The 19,710-nt window shown below is 37.7% G+C and overlaps 1 protein-coding gene and 2 non-coding genes across 3 annotated transcripts; 2 read left to right on the top strand and 1 right to left on the bottom strand.

The window, feature by feature from the left end:
* Window positions 1–14,714: 14,714 nt before the first annotated feature.
* On the top strand, window positions 14,715–14,821 carry LOC118348348. The gene has a single exon (XR_004801442.1). It is a non-coding gene; the product is annotated as a small nucleolar RNA R71 (small nucleolar RNA).
* Window positions 14,822–17,327: 2,506 nt separating this feature from the next.
* On the bottom strand, window positions 17,328–17,434 carry LOC118348367. The gene has a single exon (XR_004801461.1). It is a non-coding gene; the product is annotated as a small nucleolar RNA R71 (small nucleolar RNA).
* Window positions 17,435–18,487: 1,053 nt separating this feature from the next.
* LOC118348171 lies at window positions 18,488–19,501 on the top strand. Its single transcript, XM_035689172.1, has one exon. It carries the CDS (start codon window positions 18,488–18,490, stop codon window positions 19,499–19,501), a length of 1,014 nt encoding a protein of 337 aa, XP_035545065.1.
* Window positions 19,502–19,710: the final 209 nt, after the last annotated feature.

Below are 19,710 nucleotides of genomic sequence, written 5' to 3'. Positions count from 1 at the left end.
CTTGACTGCACTAGTTGGCAAGGAGTAAACCACTTAAGAAAGTTCTTTCATCCTTTATTGACCGATGCGAGTATTAGGATACTCGGCTTCAAGGCTTGGCGGAAGATGGGCTCAACAGCACTAGTTGGCGAGGAGTAAATCACAAGAAAGTTGTTTCATCCTTTATCACCAGATGCAAGTCTTTGGACACTTGGCTTCGAGGCTAGGCGGGAGATGGGCTCGACCATGCTAGTTGGCATAGCTAGCAATATGCATTAAGCATTATGCTAAAATAGATTTTGGAGATGGACTGGCTATTTAAGCATTACGCTAAGATAGATTGTTAGAAGAGAAAATTTGTGTTTGAACCCCCAAAGGAAGATAGGATTAGTTACGCAGGAATGTCTTTTTAGCCACCCATTCGATGATTTCGACTCTATAGGTCAGGAGGTGCATCGAGGAAGGTGCCTTAGCATTTCTATTAATTGTTGTTGAGAAGTCAGTTGGAAGTGAAGTTTTAGCCGATGGGTTTCTAGGATTACCACTAGACAGAGAGACGAAGTTCGGAATAGAGTTTGAACCTGCGACGAATCCGACGCACAAGGCTCCGTATGGCATAGCTTCCAAGGAATTGAAAGAGCTCAAGGTGTAGTTGGAGGAACTTTAGAGAAGGAATTTATTCATCCTAGTTCTTCACCATGGGAATCACCTATGTTATTCGTAAAGAAGAAGGATGGTTTCATGCGGATGTGCATAGGCTAGAGGGAGTTAAACAAAGTGACAATCAAGAACAAGTATCCATTGCCTTGGATTGATGATCTACTAGATCAACTACAAGGAGCATCAACATTTTTGAAGATTGATCTACGATCCAAATATCACTGATTGAAGGTCAAGGAGTAGGATGTGCTGAAAACTTCCTTTAGGACAAGGTACGAACACTACGAGTTTTTGGTGATGCATTTTGGGTTAACCAATGCTCTAGCCGCATTCATGGACATAATGAAGAGTTGTATGCCGTGCTCAGTATGGCGTTAACCATACTCAAATATCAAGAGTTGTATGTCGTGCTCAGTAAGTGTGAGTTCTAGCTTCATGAAATAAAGTTCTTAGGTCACGTGATTTCCAGTTAAGGATAGCAGTAGACCCCATCAAGATTGAAGCATTAACGTCCTGGCAGAGACCGACCATCGTGCACAAGATTCATAGTTTCTTGGGACTGCCTGGTTATTATAGGAGGTTTGTGCATAGATTCTCCAATTTGTCTAGACCACTTATCGCCTTAACCAAGAAGAATGCGAAATTTGTTTGGAGTGATAAGTGTGAGGCAAGTTTTCTCGAGTTGAAGAAAAGACCTACAACAGCTCTAGTACTTACATTGTCGGAGTCTCATAAGTATTTTGTGGTGTATAGTGATGCATCCAAGGCAAGACTCAGATGTGTGTTGATGCAGGGAGGAAGAGTAGTCGCCTATGCTTCACGTCAATTGAAGGATCATGAGCAAAATTATTCTACTCACGACATGGAGTTAGCTGCTGCGATTTTTGCTCTTAAGATTTAGATACAGTACTTGTACGGTGAAAAGTGTGAAGGTTTTATGGATCACAAAAGCCTCGAGTGCTTTTTTTAGCAAATGAACCATAATATGAGGTAGAGGTGATGGTTGGAACTGACTAGTGACTACCAATGCAACATAAAGTACCACCTCGGAAAGGCCAATGTGGTAGCTGATGCTTTGAGTTATAAGAGCAGAGCGGGAGATTCGTCTATTCCATCATCAGAAGTGAGATCTCTTTTAAACAATATGAGGAACCTATTGATCGAAGACTATCGTCAAGAGGCCTTTCTAGCCTTATTCCAAGAGTTTGTTCCGATGGATTGGGAATAACTAAAGAGTTGTTAGAGAGAAGACTATAAATTTATGGAGGTCATCAGAAAGGCCAAGAAGTTTGAAGGGCCAAAAGACTTCAGTTTTATACTACAATGGTCAGAGAGTTATTCCCGTCAATCAGGAGTTAAGAGATACAATGTTGAGATATGCACATAATACTCCCTATACAACTCACCCTGGTAGTACAAAGATGTACCAGGATCTTAAGCATCATTTATGGTGGGAAGGAATGAAAAAGGATGTGGCAGAATCTGTAAACAAGTGTCCTGTTAGCAAACTTGTTAAAGTAGAACATCACAAGCCGGCAGGTATATTGCAGTCACTGCCAATCCCAGAATGGAAGTGGAAAGACATCTCAATGGGTTTTGAAGTAGGTTTTCCAAGAATTACAGCCGGGAATAACACTATCTGGGTGATGGTTGATCGTTTAACGAAGAGTGCCCACTTCATACCCATCAAGAATACTAATTCTTTGGAGAGATTCACAAGGACTTACGTGTCAGAGATTGTCAAACTGCATGGAGTACCAAGGACTATTGTTCCAGACAAAGTCCCTCGTTTCACGTCGATTTTGGTAGAGTTTAATGGTACCAATCTGAAATTCAGTAGTGCCTACTATCCTCAAACAAATGGACAAACTGAGAGGACGATTTAGACTTTAGTAGACATGCTTAGGACTTGTGTCCTGGAGCATGAAGGGAACTGGGAGAAGCAGTTACCTTTGGTAGAAATCGCATACAACAACAACTTCCAAGCCACCATGGTACCCTATGAAGCCTTGTCTGGGAAGAAGTGCAGATCCCTGTGATATTGGGATGAAGTTGGAGAAAATAAGGTGATTGGACCAGAAGTCCTACAAAAGATAAAAGATCAAGTCCTAACGGTTAGGAAAAGGATGAAGACGCACAGAATTAACAAAAGAGCTATGCCGACAATAGAAAAAGGGGTATAGAATTTGAAGTCAGAGATCAGGTTTATGTGAAAGTATCTCCTATAGGAGGAGTAAACTGTTTTGGTGTTAAAGGGAAGTTAAGCCCGAGATATGTGAGAACCTATGAGATATTGGAAAAAGTGGGAGCAGTTACATACCTTATCGAGTTTCCAACTGAGTTCCACAAAATTCATAATGTATTCCACGTGTCTTCACTGAAAAAGAGTTTTGGAGATTAGATACCAGCAGTTGTAGACCTCGAGAGTAAACTTTTGCAATCCAACCTAACTTACGAGGAATGACCAATGCAAATCATTGATAGTAAAGAGAAGAAATTACATAACCGCAAGATTCCATTGGTCAAAGTACTTTGGCAGAATCATTATGCTAGGGAAGCAACTTGGAAAAAGGAAGTTTATATGAGAGCCAAGTACCCTCATCTGTTTGGATCATAGTATAGTTTTACTTTGTCGGTGATTACAGCTTTGCTGATTTCTTTTGTGTTCACTTTTGTACAGGTTGCATTGCATCAATCAGCCACTACACTTCATTTGTTTGGATATCAAATAAAGTATATGTTTTTCATCACAACTATGTTTTGGAACCATGTTTAATTATGTCGTGAGTTATTTTCCATCCTTAACTATATCTTTTTGCACTATTCATGGAACGCAAGCATAAGATTGCTAGGAAATCGACACTTTCTGCATTGCGAGTACTAGAGATGAGAGAGGAATGCCGTAGGAGGCGACTTATCGAGTTGGATAGGTAGACCGCTACCTATTGGCAGAAGATGGAGCGTCTGGAACACCATCGCACCCATGTGATGGGCATAGATAAAAATGATGTTGGTTATGAGAGGAAGGCTTTACCTCGTGATGAGTGTTAACAACCTCTTCACCTAAACACATGGATGGATCGCGATAGTTTTAGGGCTAGGATGTCACAAGACGGAACTAAGTCCAGCCAAGCAGTTGAGGAGCGCACCGCAACCATCATTTTCAAAGTGAATAGTAACTCCTATGTTTTCACTTAGTCTAGTCGTTTTCAAATCACATTGTGGATTATCCAAATCAATCTAGAGAAGTTTTATTTGGACACATGGCAAGATCTTAGCCACACTTGGTGAATAGTATAGAACACTTGGCACCAAAAGGAACCATGAGATGGAAATGTGAAGAAAATGAAGGAAAATCAAGCATTGTGAGCATGCCACCTAAGCCAAGCACTATTCCATCAAACCATTCATTTTTGTGCCAAACCAAAGAGGGTTTAAACCCTAGTCAAACTCCAAATATTTGGAATCCAATTGAAAGCCCAAAATCGTGGTGAAAACCGAAACCATAAATAGTTTCCGCAAACCTCAAATGGTTTCCCAAACCATAAGTGTTGGGTGGCTTTAGCTTAGTGTTTAATCACTTTATTAAATCATTTATTCTTTTATACCTTGGTAATTTCATTAGATTTGGGCTTGATAGAAACCGAAACCCCAAACTAAACCCTATTGAAACCCTAAATGAGACCCAATCAGTTTAGGCCCATCAAAAAGCTCCACCTATAGAATGCTTCTTGAAGAATTTTCCCCACTATCATGAGTATATTTCCGCTGCCCATGTCAGCCCCAAATAGTGGTTGATGGGAGGTCAATCAGCCACCATGACCAGCTTCCAAGGTAGAAAACAATGTGTTGTTGCCCATGGTTTTGGCTGACAAAACCACCATCAACTGACAAAGCCACTCTCACATCCCCTTTCAGCCACCCAACTCTATATATATATCTGGGTCACTTTTTGGAGAGAACTATAGAGGAGATTTCATACCGCTTTCCTGATCATTCCTGCTTGGATTTTTCAAAGCCTTTATAAGTAGATTCTCATGAAACTACTAGTTTCCATTGGTAAATGTTGTGTAATTTTTCATGGAGGTTTGATTAGTGAAAAGTCTATTTAAGCATGCAAATGTCATACTGGGCGATAGTCTAGATATTGTGTGGATCTTTGATCTTTTTTTTTTTATGACGTTTTTGGCAAGATCTTGGTCCGATCCTTTTATGGTTTAGAGCTAACATATTAATATACAATTTGGATTTAGATTCTTTTCATGTTAAGAGTTTTTACTAAAATTTTTGCATGATTTTAGAAAATTAGAAACTAGAGGTGTAAAAATAGTTTATGTTTTGAGTACGTGTTGATCTTTTGTTATAGAAGCATGATTCTATAGTCTTGATATTCTCATATGTTGATCTTAGGATTTGATATATATTTTAGGAAGTTATTTTTAAATAATAATGATCTTGATCTTTATGAAATGAATTTTTATGCATGCTAAGGTCCAATTAGGACAAAAATTTGAGGCTCACGGTTTGCTTTGTGTTTTAATGCAATTTCTACCATGCGATCTTAGGACTAATGATTAGATCATGTTTATAACTTGAATAAAAAATATATGATTTTAGTTTTTGAGAATTTATTCCATGAGAAACTCGAACTAGTGGGTTGATCTAAAATCAAAACATGTGGTACTCGGTTTTGAAGTTAGTATGCAAACCGATTATGTTGGTTGATGTTTTGTGATTTTTGTGATGTTTGACTTGTTTGTTCAAGCATGCTATTTCTTAGGATTGACGTATGAACATGTTAAGAGCATGTTTACGAACTTTTGGAGTTCTTGGAGTTGATTTAAAGAGTATAAGACCAAGAACATCCGAGAATTGTTCTATTTGGTCAAAACTTAATATTTTGGCATGTTTATTGATATAAGAAGATTATGATTTTTATGGATGGTATATTTTGATGTATTAGCATGATTTTAGAACCTAAGATATTATTTTTGGAAGTTGGTAAAATCGATTTAAGCATGAAAGTGTGGTTGAAGGTCAAGTATGCAACAAAGTGTTGATTTTTGCCCTAAAGTGGTTCAGCCATTGTGAAGTTCTTTTAGTTGTAATTTGCCCTAAAGTGGTTTGCATGCTCATGCTCAAATATGCCACTCTATTGCTTTTATTTCTTTAGAGTGTGCTTACATCCCTCTTTTTGTCATATTGGCCTTTCCTCACCTTCAATTCTTTTTCACAGTTTTTTTCACTAGTCGCTCCCTTTGGCCAATTTTTGCTCACTCCAATTATGATTTCCACGGGGCAATTAAGGTCCAAAGAGTGTCTTCAATGTTGAAGAATTCATCCACTTGGTCCATAAACTCCTGCAACATTGTAGGGGTCTTCCTCGCCAATTATACCATGAAAGGATTTCTGGGCCAAACACCTCCCAAAAGTGTTGCCAACATGATTTTTTTGTCTTGGTCATCCGCTGTCATGCTCTCCTTATTGAACCTGGCTAGGTATACTTTCAGGCTCTCATCCTTCCGTTGCTTGATGATGAAGAGGTATACAGCGGGTCTATGATAAGTGTTATTTTTATATAATTTTTATCACTATTTTATTTATGAAAAATATCATTTTCCCTTCCATACTATTGATTTTATTTTATTTCTACATATTTTTATTTATTTTCTTGGATTTGAAGGAATGAGAAAATTTAATGCAAAATGAGAGTATTTTGGTACAAAAGAAGAGACTACAGATCCAGACCAATGAGAGACAGTGAGATTTGAAGAGAGCCAATGAGATTTAGGCTAGCAACCTTGTCCAGTGGGCAGCAAAGAGATCTTTCCCGCCCAAAGGAGAGAAAACTTACCTCTCAGTAGGCAAGAAGACTTGCGACCAGAAGGCGCAACCAAAGATGAGAAGACTCGGCGACAAGTCTCTAGGTGGTTAGATAGGGCGACTAGTCTAAACGACCAACTTAAAAGACCAACCTAAACAATATCGTGGGCAACAACTAGAAAAGCTGAGAGGAGTCTTTCATTCCGGTCGGGAGTCTTTCCACTTGGTAGGCGAGGAAAGGCCCGTTCCTTTGTGACCTCTACTCCCGCCAGTTATATTCAACGCACATGCCATCTACTCGCCTCTACCCTTATGAGTTTTGCAATCAATCTATTAGTGACCAAATCCTCCCGAACTCTGCAAATCATGCCACATATCATTGAATCTTCCATTTTAGATAATTTTGATATTCTTGAGATAATTTCCTTTTATGTTAACATCTATCTTTACAAACTATTTTCCAGATTTTTAGGCTAGATTGTAGCCGCATTTATTTTGTTTTCGGATTTGAATTTTGATATCTATTTAATCCCGTCTTTTGGGATGAATAGGGGTCTTTTATTTTTTAATCTTAGTTTGAGTTTGAGTCTAGGTCAGAGACTCTGAGTTTTAGGTTTTTGATTATTCCAGAGTTATTCTTTGAGTTTCTTTCAAAGAGGCAGATTTGGAGAGCAGAGGCGAGAGCCGCATGTTTCCTCAACCGACTTCAACGAAGAATACCAGTTTTATTCTTTTCAATTTCATTATGAACTAATTCTATTTTCTAGAGCTTTGATGTAGCCTAGCATTGAACACACAGTTTATATTTCAAGTTATTTTATTTTTCAATATTTCCATGATTGAGTGTTTATTCCTTGTTCTTAATGCTAACAGTTTTCTAGCTAACTATTGTCCGATCTTTTGGATTACAATGAGACCAAGAGGTGATTTGTGATTAAAACTCTAGGATTAAACATCATTAGTTGAGCAAAAGCAGAGATGCTTTACCGCGACTATTGTGATTTTCAAGAAAAATTCAAAGAATTTAATGAGTCTCCAATTAGTTAAATTCACATAGAGATATCGAATTGTTAGTTGGAGATCTTTTTTGTATTGTTCGAGGGAAAATATTGAATATTTAAGGAATTTTTTTCACCAACTTGGGATAATTGAGATTCTATAACAAGAAAGAATAAATTGTATGAGATTTGCTAGGTAAAGTGAAATGCTCGAAATCTATTCTTATTATTTTTAAAATCTTAATTTTAATGTTCTTTTCTTCAGTTAAATTTAGATAAACCATTCTTCAAATTTTGATTTTCCTAATAGTATTTAATTTAGTAAATTTCAATACTCAAAAGCATAATTATTCCTTGTGGGTTCGATAACCATTTTCTTTAAAACACATTACTACTTGTTACGATTTTGTGCACTTGCAGATATATTTTTATGCGAACACGTTTTTTACGCCATTGCCGGGAATAGTTATTTGTTATTCATATTGATACCAGCTAGATTTTTACTTCTTTATATGTTATCTTATTTTTTTTATTAGAAAAAACAAAATTTATTTGATCGCAATTTTATCTTTTTCTTTTCAAGAACTGGAAGTGCATGCCCCGATCTAAATCATTAGAGCATACACTTTTCGATCTTGAGATTGAAAGAACCTTACATCGGATCAATAAAGAGAAAAAGAAAGAGGTTGCAACATCCAAAGTTAATATTGCCGACCTCTGCAAGTGCATAGAATCCTAAGAACTAGTAAAGTGTTTTCAAGAAAATGGATATCGAACCCACAGGGATTAATTATGCTATTAAGTATTGAAATTAATTATGCTATTTGAAATTTTGAAATTTGGAGAATAGATAATCTAACTTAAACTAAATAAAAGAGCATTAAAATTTGAATTTTTAGAAGATAATAAGAACACATTTAGAGCGTTTGATTCCACCTACCGAATCCCACACAATTTATTCTTCCTTGTTATAGAATTCCAATTACCACACATTGATGATAAAAATCCCTTAACTATTCAATATTTTCTCTCGAACAATATCAAAAATATCTCAAATTAATAACTCCATATCTCTATGTGAATTTAAGCAATTGGAAACTCATTAGACTGGTCGCCCAATCTAACAGCACAAAGCATTGTCCCCAGGTCTTCTCGCCTGCTGAGAGGTAAAATATCTCGCTCCTCCCCTAACTCTTGTCGCCAATTTTGATCGCCATTGGGTCTCCTCGCCTATCGAGAGGAACGACTTCTCTTTTCTTCCCGCAGTACAAGGCTCCTCGCGCAAATCTCCTAGGCTCTCTTTGGATCTCGTCACCTCTCATCAGTTTGGATCCTTGGTTTCTTCTTTTGTACCAAAAGGCACTCCTTTTGTATTAAATCTTCTCATTCCTTCAAACTAAAGAAAAATATGTAGAAATAAAATGAAATCAATATTATTGAAGGAAAACTGACACTTTTGATAAATAAATGAGTAATAAAAATCACATAAAAATCACACTTATCAAATACCCCCAAACTTAAACTTTGCATGGCCTCAAGCAAAGAAGAAGAGAAAGGGAACTTAAGTTTGAACTCACTCACCAACAGAACAAAAAGGACATTCTCACTTCTAACACAAACATCTCGTCTCACTCATTGTGACTCTCAACATACCTCTCTTTATTGTACTTTCAAGTATCTCTCTCTTTACCCCTGTAGTTGCAAATCAGGATTTTGTTTAAAGAATATTCCTTCTCGCCTGCCTTTGTGGATGTCTCTCGTCACCCTTTTCTTGTCAGCCACATAGTATACTTTTTCTCACCGAAACTTATGACTCTTGGCGGCCTTTCCCTGTCGGCCACATAGAAGCTGATATTTTTTTTCACACCCCCAAACTTATGATTTTGATAATCTGGTTATAATGAACTTTACTTGTAGACCCACTACCTCTCTCGCCTTCCATACTCTTGTGAGTCTGTGACTTTGTGTATAGTTCTCTTGAAAGGTAAGGAAATCAGTGTTTAAGGTCAAATAGGGTAGGGAATATGAGGTCTACAAGAAAAAAATTTGTAAGGCTAAAATATAATTCAATGAAGCTCAAATGGGTGACTAGGGATAAAGATAATAACAGCTAAGCTTGGAAAGCTCAATCGGTCCAAAGAATGCCTTAATCATTTTTTCAGTAATATTTTATCTAAGATTTCTCCTTGAGTGTAATCAAACAAGTTCTAGAGTGAGTTAAGACCATGCAAATTCACAAATTCACATATAATTTCTCTAGGTACTCACAACAATTAATGATCATAATAAGCATTCAGTGAATCTAGAAAATATAAAATTAAGCAAGATCAAGTAAAAAATTAACAACTAGACTAAAGCAATGAGAATTTTTTCAACAAATTATAATCAATTTCAATCATCTTTTTTTTTTAATTTCCTTTCCCCCAAACTTCAATATCACATTGTCCCTAATGGAAAAGATGAAGAAAAACTAAAGAAGGGAATGAGATAAGGTAAGAGATGCTTCCTTAATTTTTCTGTCCTTGAAGGTGCAGCTATGTACTCCTTGGAGATCTTCTCGCCTCTTTGTTCCTACAAGATGAAAGCCAAAGAAAATAAAAATAAAATAAAATACAATAAAAACTTGGGTTGCCTCCCAAAAGCGCTTTATTTAAAGTCTATAGCTAGACATTATCCTCTCATCATTTATCATTGTCGAGATCAATGGAACACTTTTCCAAGTCAAAGTCTCCATCCACATAGGGTTTTAATCTTTGTCCATTTACTTTAAATGTCCCTTTTGCCTCATGATGGACTTCAACCACCCCATTGGGAAATACGCAGGTCACCACAAATGGTCCCAACCATTGAGAGCGTAGCTTTCCCTGGACGAGTTGAAGTCTTGAGTTAAATAATAAAACTTTCTACCTGACTTCAAATTCTCTTCTCAGGATATGCTTATCATATCATCTTTTAGTTTTATCTTTGTAAATCCGAGCATTCTCATAAGCATCATTGCAGAACTCATCTATCTTGTTGATTTGCAATATCCACTTCTTGCCAGCTACTTGTAAATCAAAGTTTAGAGTTCTCATAGCCCAATAGGCTCTGTGTTCTAGCTCCACGGGTAGATGACATGCTTTTTCGTAAACGAGCCGATAAGGTGACACCCCGATCGGTGTTTTGAATGCTGCGATAGGCCCATAACACATCATCTAACCTTCTTGCCTAGTCTGTCCTACAGATACTCACGGTCTTCTCCAGTATGCGCTTCAGCTCCCAATTAGACACCTCGACCTGGCCACTCGTTTGAGGATGGTAGGGTGTCACCACATGATGGGTAACTCCATACTTAGTCAAGAGTCCTTGAAATTGACAATTGTAAAAATGTTTCCCTCCATCACTAATTATGGCCCTCAGAGTGCCAAATCGGGAAAAGATGTTCTTCCGCAAGAAATTCACTACGACCCTCGCATCATTGGTTGGTAAGGCGATTTCTTCCACCCATTTGGAGACATAATCTACAGCCACCAAAATATATTTATTAGAAAATGTGGATGGAAAAGGACCTATAAAATCTATACCCCAAACATCAAATAATTCAATCACTAAAATATTGTTTAAAGGCATCTCATGTTTCCTAGAAATGTTGTCAACTCTTTTACAATGATCACATAAATTGACAAATTAAAAGAGCCTTTAAAAATAGCCGACTAATAAAAGCCACATTGTAACACTTTCGCGATTGTTTTTGCTCCTCCAAAGTGGCCACCTGCTTTCAACGAGTGTCAGTGTCTAAGTATGCTCTCCATCTCCTCCTCGAGCACACATCTCTTGATTATCTGATCCGCACAATGGTGGTATAGAAAGGGTTCCTCCGAAAAATAATATTTCAAGTCGGAGAATAACTTCTTCTTTTGTTCATATGTCATCTCGACCAGAAAAATTCTGGACACTAAATAATTTACCATGTTGGCATACCATGGAACGACTTGTACAACCCTTAATTGCTCATCTGGGAAAGTTTCATTAATCAGGAATTTCTCCTTGCCAGCCGTCTCTTTAAGCTCAAGGCTAAACAAGTGATCGGCCACGACATTCTTGGTACCTTTCTTATCTTTCATTTCCAAGCCGAACTCTTGTAATAGCAGAATCCATCTTAACTGTTTTGGTTTTGAATCCCTCTTCACCAACAAGTATTTCAGAGTTGAGTGATTGGTGTAGACGACCACCTTTGAGCCTATCAAATAAGAACAAAATTTGTCAAAGCTGAACGCAACAGCTAGCAACTCTTTTTTAGTAGTAGCATAATTAAGTTGAGCTTCTATTAAGGCCCAACTTGCGTAATAAATAACATGAAAATTTTTATCTTTTCACTGCCCCAACAACATAATCGCTAGCATCACACATTAATTCAAATGGTAAATTCCAATTTGGTGATACCATGATAGGTGCTGAAATTATTTGTTTTTTCAATGTTTCAAAAGCATGCAAGCATTCATCCAAAAACTCAAATTTAATATCTTTAAACAATAGATTGCAAAGAGGTTTAGTAATTTGGAAAAGCTCCTTGATAAACCGACGATAGAACCCGGCGTGACCCAAGAAGCTTCTTGCGCCCTTCACATTGGTTGGTGGTTTGCATCTCTGCAAAACCAAAGATAAATGAGATAAACAATCGTCAAAAGAGTAGCCAAAAACCGAAAAGTCATCCATAAATACTTCTAAAATTTTTTCCACCATGTCCGAGAAGATGGACACATGCATCTTTGCAAAGTGGCTAGGGCATTGCAAAGACTGGAAGGCATGTGCATATATGCAAAAGTGCCATACAGACAGGTGAATGTGGTCTTTTCTTGGTCCTTGGGTTCAATGGCTATTTGATTGTAATCAGAATATCCTTCTAGAAAACAGTAGTAAGCGTGACCAGCAAGTCTTTCTAGCATTTTATCAATGAAAGGTAACGGAAAATGGTCTTTTCAAGTTGCATCATTCAATCATCGATAGCCCATGCATACTCGCCATCCCGTGACCATCCTCGTCGATATGAATCCCATGTTGTCATTTTTCACCACAGTTATCCCTCCTTTCTTTAGGACGACTTGCACTGGACTTACTCATGCACTATCTGAGATTGGATAAATGATCTCGACATCTAAAAGTTTCAATACTTCTTTATGCACTACTTCTTGCATTAACGGGTTCAGTCTCCAATGAGGTTGGATGATCGGCTTAAAATTATCCTCCATCAAAATCTTGTGCATGCAAATTGAAGGACTAATTCGTTTTATGTCCAAGATAGTCCAACCCAAGGCCATTTTGTGTTCCCGCAAGACTCTTAGCAACTTCTCTTCCTCTACATCACTCAAGCAACTGTTAATAATAACTGGAAAAGTAGAATCCTGGCCTAAGAAAGTGGTATCTTAAATTTGATGGAAGTGATTTGAGTTCAGGCTTGGGTGGTTCCTTACTTGGAGATGTTGGGCGAGACGAGTTTAGCTCTTCCATTGGTTTTATTAGAGGATGAAAGGATGGTGAAACTTCCAAATATCTCTCACATTCCCTAACTTCTTCATCTTCAGATTCAATAAACATAGAGTGAGTAAGACATATCTCAAGTGATAGTTTTGGAAATTCAGTTCCATATGTCTCGTCGGTCATGACCACTTCCCGATCTCCTATTTGAAAACAAGAATGTACCCCGTCGATAGGAAACTCCATGGATTTAAATAAGTCAAAAGTGACCTGCTCCTTGCCTACCCTCAAGATGAGTTTCCCTTGCTGGACATCAATTAAGATCCTCCCCATCGCCCGAAAAGGTCAGCCTAATATCAAATGGATCTCCTCGTCCTCCTCCATATCAAGCACAATGAAGTCGGCCAAGAAGATGAACTTATCAACTTTCACCAGTACATTCTCAATGAGTCCTCTTGGGTATTTGATAGATCTATCCGCCAACTATAGAGAGATGGTCGTCGACTTTGCTTCTCCAAGATTGAGTTTCCCAAAAACAGAGATAGGCATTAGCTTAATACTTGCCCCTAAGTCGCATAAAACTTTTTCAAAATAGAAATTTTCTATAGTTCAAGGGATCGTGAAACTCCCTGGATCTTTCAACTTAGGCAGCAGCTTGTTTTGTAAAATTGCACTGCTCTCCTTGGTTAGCATTATCGTCTCATGCTCCTCCAACTTCCGCTTGTTTGATAATATACCATTCAAAAATTTAGCATATTTAGGCATTTTCTCTAAACCTTTAATGAGAGTAATATTAATATGCAGTTACTTAAATATACTCAGGAATTTAGAGAACTAATTATCCATCTTATTTTTCTTTATTCTTTGTGGAAAATGAATTGGTGGATCATAAATTGAAGGGGAATAAGTTTTAGATGTAAACTTCTTGCATTTCTTGGGTTTTGAAATCACTTTATTCTCCTCGGTCTTCTCGGATTGCTGGTCGGTCGCATCCTGCTCGGCTTCTTTCACCTTGGCCTCCACTTTCTCAGCGGCTTCTGCATCTTGCTCGGTATTTATCGTTTGCGGTTGGTCATAGGTCCGCCCACTTCTCATTGTTTTGTCTTTGACATTTTCCTTTGGATTAGTCACAGTGTTGCTCAGTAGAGTCCCTATTGTCCTCTCAGTAAGCATGTTTGAGAGCTAACCGATTTGTGCCTCAAGATTTCGGATTGAAGCCGAGTTGTTCTGGATCACTATATCTGTCTATTGCATGTATTGCATGAACATCTCCTCAACTGTCAGCTTCTTCTCTTGCTGTGGAAACTGTTGAGGTAGTCTAGCCGGCGCTTGATTATTGCTCCATGAAAAGTTAGGGTGATTTCTCCAATCGGGATTCCACGTGTTTGAAGAAGGATTATTTTGACATTGGAAAATGGACACGTAATGGGCTTGTTCAAAACTCGGTTGGGTAAAAGGGTTCCCCACTTGGCAATCTATACTTGAATGATTTTCTGTGCAATGGTCACAAACAACATTAGTTTGAACAGCATTAACGTCATCTTACCTAGTTGTTTTGATAGATTTGTCATCTGAGCGACCAATGTGGTAATAAAATCAAGTTCAAAAGCTCCAGCTATCTTTCTCAATATTGCTCTCGTTGTTGACCATTGATAGTTGTTGGATGCAAATTCTTCCAGATGTTCATATGCAGCTTCATGGGTCTTACTCATTAATGCTCCTCCCGCCGCTGCATCAACCATAGATCGGTTTGTGGGTCCCAAACCATTGTAAAATGTTTTTAGTTAAAGCCATGCTGGGAGGTCGTGGTGTGGACACTTGCATAATAAATCCTTGTATCTCTCTCATGCCTCATATAATGATTCAGCCTCAATTTGGGTTAAGTTTGTGATGTCATTCCTGAACTTTGCTACCTTGCCCGACGGGAAATATTTTGCTAAAAATTTTTGTACCAACTTCTCCCAGGTGGTGATAATGCCATGCAGCAAAGAGTCCAACCAAGCCTTTGCTTTTTCCCTGAGTGGGAAAGGAAAAAGTCTCAATCGAATCGCATCATCTGTCACTCCATTATGTTTAATGGTATCACAGATTTCTAGCAAATTTGCAATATGGACAATAGGATCCTCTTGTCACAGCCCCCCAAACTATACAATTTGTTGAATCATTTGAATGATGGCTGGCTTGATCTCGAAGTTATTGGTTTGTATGGCCGATCGTCTTATACTAGATGTCGCCCCATTGATAGAGGACATAGTATAGTCTCATAACGCCTTTTGCTCCTCAACCATATTACTAGTAGATGTGGTGACTTATTTCTTTTTCTCTTTCTTAATCTGACGTAAGGTTCTTTCAATCTCGGGATCAAAAAGTGTATGCTCTAATGATACTGATTGGGACATGCACTTCTGATTCCTGAAAAGAAAAACCAAGTTGAGATATATTTATACAACTTTTAAAAATAAATAAAATAAAGCCCAAATTAGTAACAATCTAGCTAGTATCAATATCAATAACAAATAATTAGTCCCTAGCAATGGCGCCAAAAACTTGTTGCTTCTTTTGGTAATTATCGGAGAGTGCACAGAATCGTAACAAATAGTAAAGTGTTTTCAAGAAAATAGATATCAAACCCACAGGGATTAATTATGTTATTTAGTACTAAAATTGTCTAAATTAATTACTATTTACAAAACTGAAATTTGGAGAATAGATGATCTAACTTAAACTAAATAAAAGAACATTAAAATTTGAATTTTTAAAAGATAAAAAAAAAAATAGATTTAGAGCGTTTGATTTCACCTAGCGAATCTCACACAATTTATTCTTCCTTGTTATAGAATTTCAATTATCACACATTGATGATAAAAATTCCTTAACTATTCAATATTTTCTTTCGAATAATATCAAAAATATCTCAAGTTAATAACTCCATATCTCTATGTGAATTTAATCAATTGGAAACTCATTAAGTTCTTTGGGTTTTCTTGAAAATCACACTAATCGCGTTAAAGTATCTCTACTTTCGCTCTACTAATGGTTTTTAATCCTAGAGCTATAATCACAAATCACCAATCAGTCTCATTACAGTCGTATAGATCGAGCAATAGTTAGCTAGAAAATTGCAAGCATTAAGAACAAGGAATAAACACTCAATCATGGAAATATTGAAGATAAAATAACTTAGAATGTAAATTGTATGTTCAACGCAAAACCACATCAAAGTTCTAGAAAATAAAATTAGTTCATAATAAAACTAAAAGGAAAAAACAATAGAACAATGAAACTTAAAGATAAAAACTCTAAAACTCATACTACAAGCTTAAACTTAAACTACGAACTTAAACTCTCGACTTTCTCATCCTTCATCCCCCTTTTGCTTCCCGATCACAAGCCTTTATATAAGCTTCAAAAAGTTCTTCAAAAGGTTCCACCAAGTCCCAAGGCATCCCAGCATGTCAACTCCACCAAGTCCCAAGGCTTCCGAGCATGCATGTGCTTTTTTTTCACAGACAATTATTTCTTCCACCGACTTTGCTAGGTGCCATGTGTGTGCATTTATGTTCCGAGAGGTAAAGCTACTCGCCTTTGCTAGTTGTTACCCACAATGTCATTTAGGTTAGTCTTTTAAATTGGTCGTTAGACTGGCCTCCCAATCTAATAGAACAGAGCATTGTCGCTAGGTCTTCTCGCCTACCGAGAGGTAAATTATCTCACTCCTCACCTAACTCTTGTCGCCAATTCTGATCGCCATTGGGTCTCCTCGCCTACCGAGAGGAATGACTTCTCTTTGCTTCCAGCGGTGCAATGCTCCTCTTCCAAATCTCCTTGGCTCTCTTTGGATCTCGTCGCACCTCTTCGGTTTGGATCTTGGTTTCTTCTTTTGTACCAAAATGCTCTCCTTTTGTACTAAATCTTCTCATTCCTTCAAAATAAAGAAAAATATGTAGAAATAAAATAAAATCATTATAATTGAAAAAAAAAACTAACACTTTTCATAAATAAAGGAGTAATAAAAATCACATAAAAATCACACTTATCAAGGCGCACAAAGCCTTAAGAGACTATGCGATGCACTCGGTCAATGGGGCGACTTCCAGTATAAGGCGGCCAGCTATACAAGCCAATAACTTTGAGATCAAGTTGGCCATCATTCAAATGCTCCAACAAACCATCCAATTTGGAAGGCTGTCACAAGAGGATCCTAACATCCATATTGCAAATTTTCTGGAAAATTGTGATACGTTTAAACACATCGGAGTGACAAATGATGCAATTCGATTGAAACTTTTTCCTTTTTCACTTAGGGAAAAAGCAAAAACTTGGCTTAATTCTTTGCCGCCTGGCATCATCACCACCTGGGAGTTGTTGGCACAAAATGTTTTAGCAAAATATTTCCCTCCGGCCAAGACAGCGAAGTTAAGGAATGATATGACTACCTTCACCTAATTTGAGGGTGAATCATTATATGAGTCATGGGAAAGGTACAAAGATGTATTGCGCAAGTGTCCACATCATGACCACCCAGCCTGGCTTTAAGTACAGACGTTTTACAATGGTTTGAGATCCACAAATCGATCCATAGTTGATGCAGCCGCAAGAGGAGCATTAATGAGTAAGACCCCTGAAACCACGTATGAACTTCTGGAAGAGTTGGCATCTAACAACTATCAGTGGGTCGCAAAGAGAGCAATGCCAAAGAAAGCGGCCAACGTCGTTGAGCTACTCTATGTCCGCAATTGCTGCTCAGTTGGCAAATCTATCCAAACAAATAGGTAAAATGAACGTTAATGTTATTCAAACTAATGTTGTTTGTGATCATTGCGCAGGAAATCATTTAAGTATAAATTTTCAAGTGGGGAATCCTTTTGCCCAACCAAGTTATGAAAAAGCCCATTACGTGTCCAATTTTCAACGTCAAAACAATCCTTATTCAATCACTCTCAATCCCGGATGGAGAAATCATCCTAATTTTTCATGGAGCAATAACCAAGTACCAGTTAGACCACCTCAACAGTTTCCACAACAAGAGAAGAAGTCGACACTTGAAGATATGTTCATGCAGTACATGCAAAAGAATGGCATGGTGGACCAAAACAACTCGGCTTCTATCCACGATCTTGAGGTAGAAATCGGTCAACTCTCCAACATGATTACCGAAAGGACAGTAGGGACTTTACCGAGCAACACTATGACCAATCTGAAGGAACATGTCAAAGCCATAATGTTGAGAAATGGGAGAACATATGACCAGCCACAATCGGTAAATACCGAGTGAGATGAAGAAGCTGCCGAAAATGTGGAGTCTAAGAAGAAGGATACCGAGTACGAGGTGAAAGAGACCGATCGGGAGGTGACTGACCAACAAGCTGAGTAGACTAGAGAGAATAAAGGGGCTGCAAAATCCAAGAAATCCAGGGTTTACTTATGAAATTTAGTCTCCTTCAATTTATGGTCCACCAATTCCTTTTCCACAAACATTAAAGAAAAATATGATTAATAATCAATTCTCTAAATTTTTTAGTATATTTAAGCAACTACATATTAATATTCCTCTCATTGAAACTTTAGACCAAATGCCTAAATATGCAAAAAAATTTAAAGATATATTATCAAACAAGCAGAAGTTGGAAGATCATGAAACTGTGATGTTGATCAAGGAGAGCAGTGCAATTTTACAAAAGAAGCTGCCACCTAAATTGAAAGATCTGAGGCGTTTCACAATCCCTTGCACTATAGGAAATTCCTATTTGGATAAAGTTTTTTGCAACTTAGGGGCAAGTATTAATCTAATGCCTCTCTCTGTTTTCAGGAAATTAGGTCTTGGAGAAGCAAAGCCGACCACCATCTCTCTACAGTTAGCGGACAGATCTATTAAATATCCAAGTGGACTAATTGACAACGTACTGGTGAAAGTTGATAAGTTCATCTTCCCGGCAGACTTCGTTGTACTCAATATGGAGGAGGACGAGGAGATCCCTCTGATACTAGGCCGACTGTTCCTGGCGACAGGGAGTACCTTAATTGATGTCCAGCAAGGGAAACTTATTTTGAGGGTCGGCGAGGAGCAAGTCACGTTTGACGTGTTTAAATCTATGGAATTCCAGTCCGAGGTACATTCTTGTTTTCAAATAAGCGACCGAAACATGGCCAAGGCCGACGAGACGTATGGAGCCAAATTTCTAAAGCTACCACTTGAGGTATGTCTTACTCACTCTACATCTATTGAATCCGAAGATGAAAAAGTTAAGAAGTGTGAGAGATATTTGAAAGCTACACCTTCCCTTTCTCATTCAATAAAATCGAAAGTGGAAGAGCTAAACTTATCTCAACCGACGTCGCCCAAGCTTGAGCTAAAACCACTTCCATCAAATTTAAGGTACGCTTTCTTTGGACAGGACTCTACTTTTTCAATCATTATTAACTGTTCTTTAAGTGATGTAGAGGAAGAGAAGTTGCTTAGAGTTTTGCGGGAACATAAGATGGCATTGGGTTGGACCATCTCAGACATCAAAGGAATTAGTCTTTTAATGGAGGATAATTTTAAACCAATCATCCAACCCCAGAGGAGATTGAATCCATCAATGTAAGAAGTGGTGCATAAAGAGGTATTGAAGCTGTTAGATGCCAGGATCATTTATCCAATCTCAGATAGTGCATGGGTAAGTCTAGTGCAAGTCGTTCCAAAGAAAAGAGGGATAACCATGATCAAGAATGACAAAAATGGACTCATACTGAAAAGGATGGTCACGGGATGGCTAGTATGCATAGATTATCGAAGATTGAATGATGCAACTCG

This window comes from Juglans regia, chromosome 4, assembly GCF_001411555.2.
Source record: "Juglans regia cultivar Chandler chromosome 4, Walnut 2.0, whole genome shotgun sequence".
NCBI classification, from domain to species: domain Eukaryota; kingdom Viridiplantae; phylum Streptophyta; class Magnoliopsida; order Fagales; family Juglandaceae; genus Juglans; species Juglans regia.
The sequence above is the reverse complement of the archived record's forward strand: the minus strand, read 5'-3'. Positions and strand labels throughout refer to the sequence as shown.

What these genes read in the sequence shown, in the direction of transcription:
- LOC118348171 (XM_035689172.1), top strand. Translation starts at nt 18,488, where the DNA reads ATGCCTAAATATGCAAAAAAATTTAAAGATATATTATCAAACAAGCAG.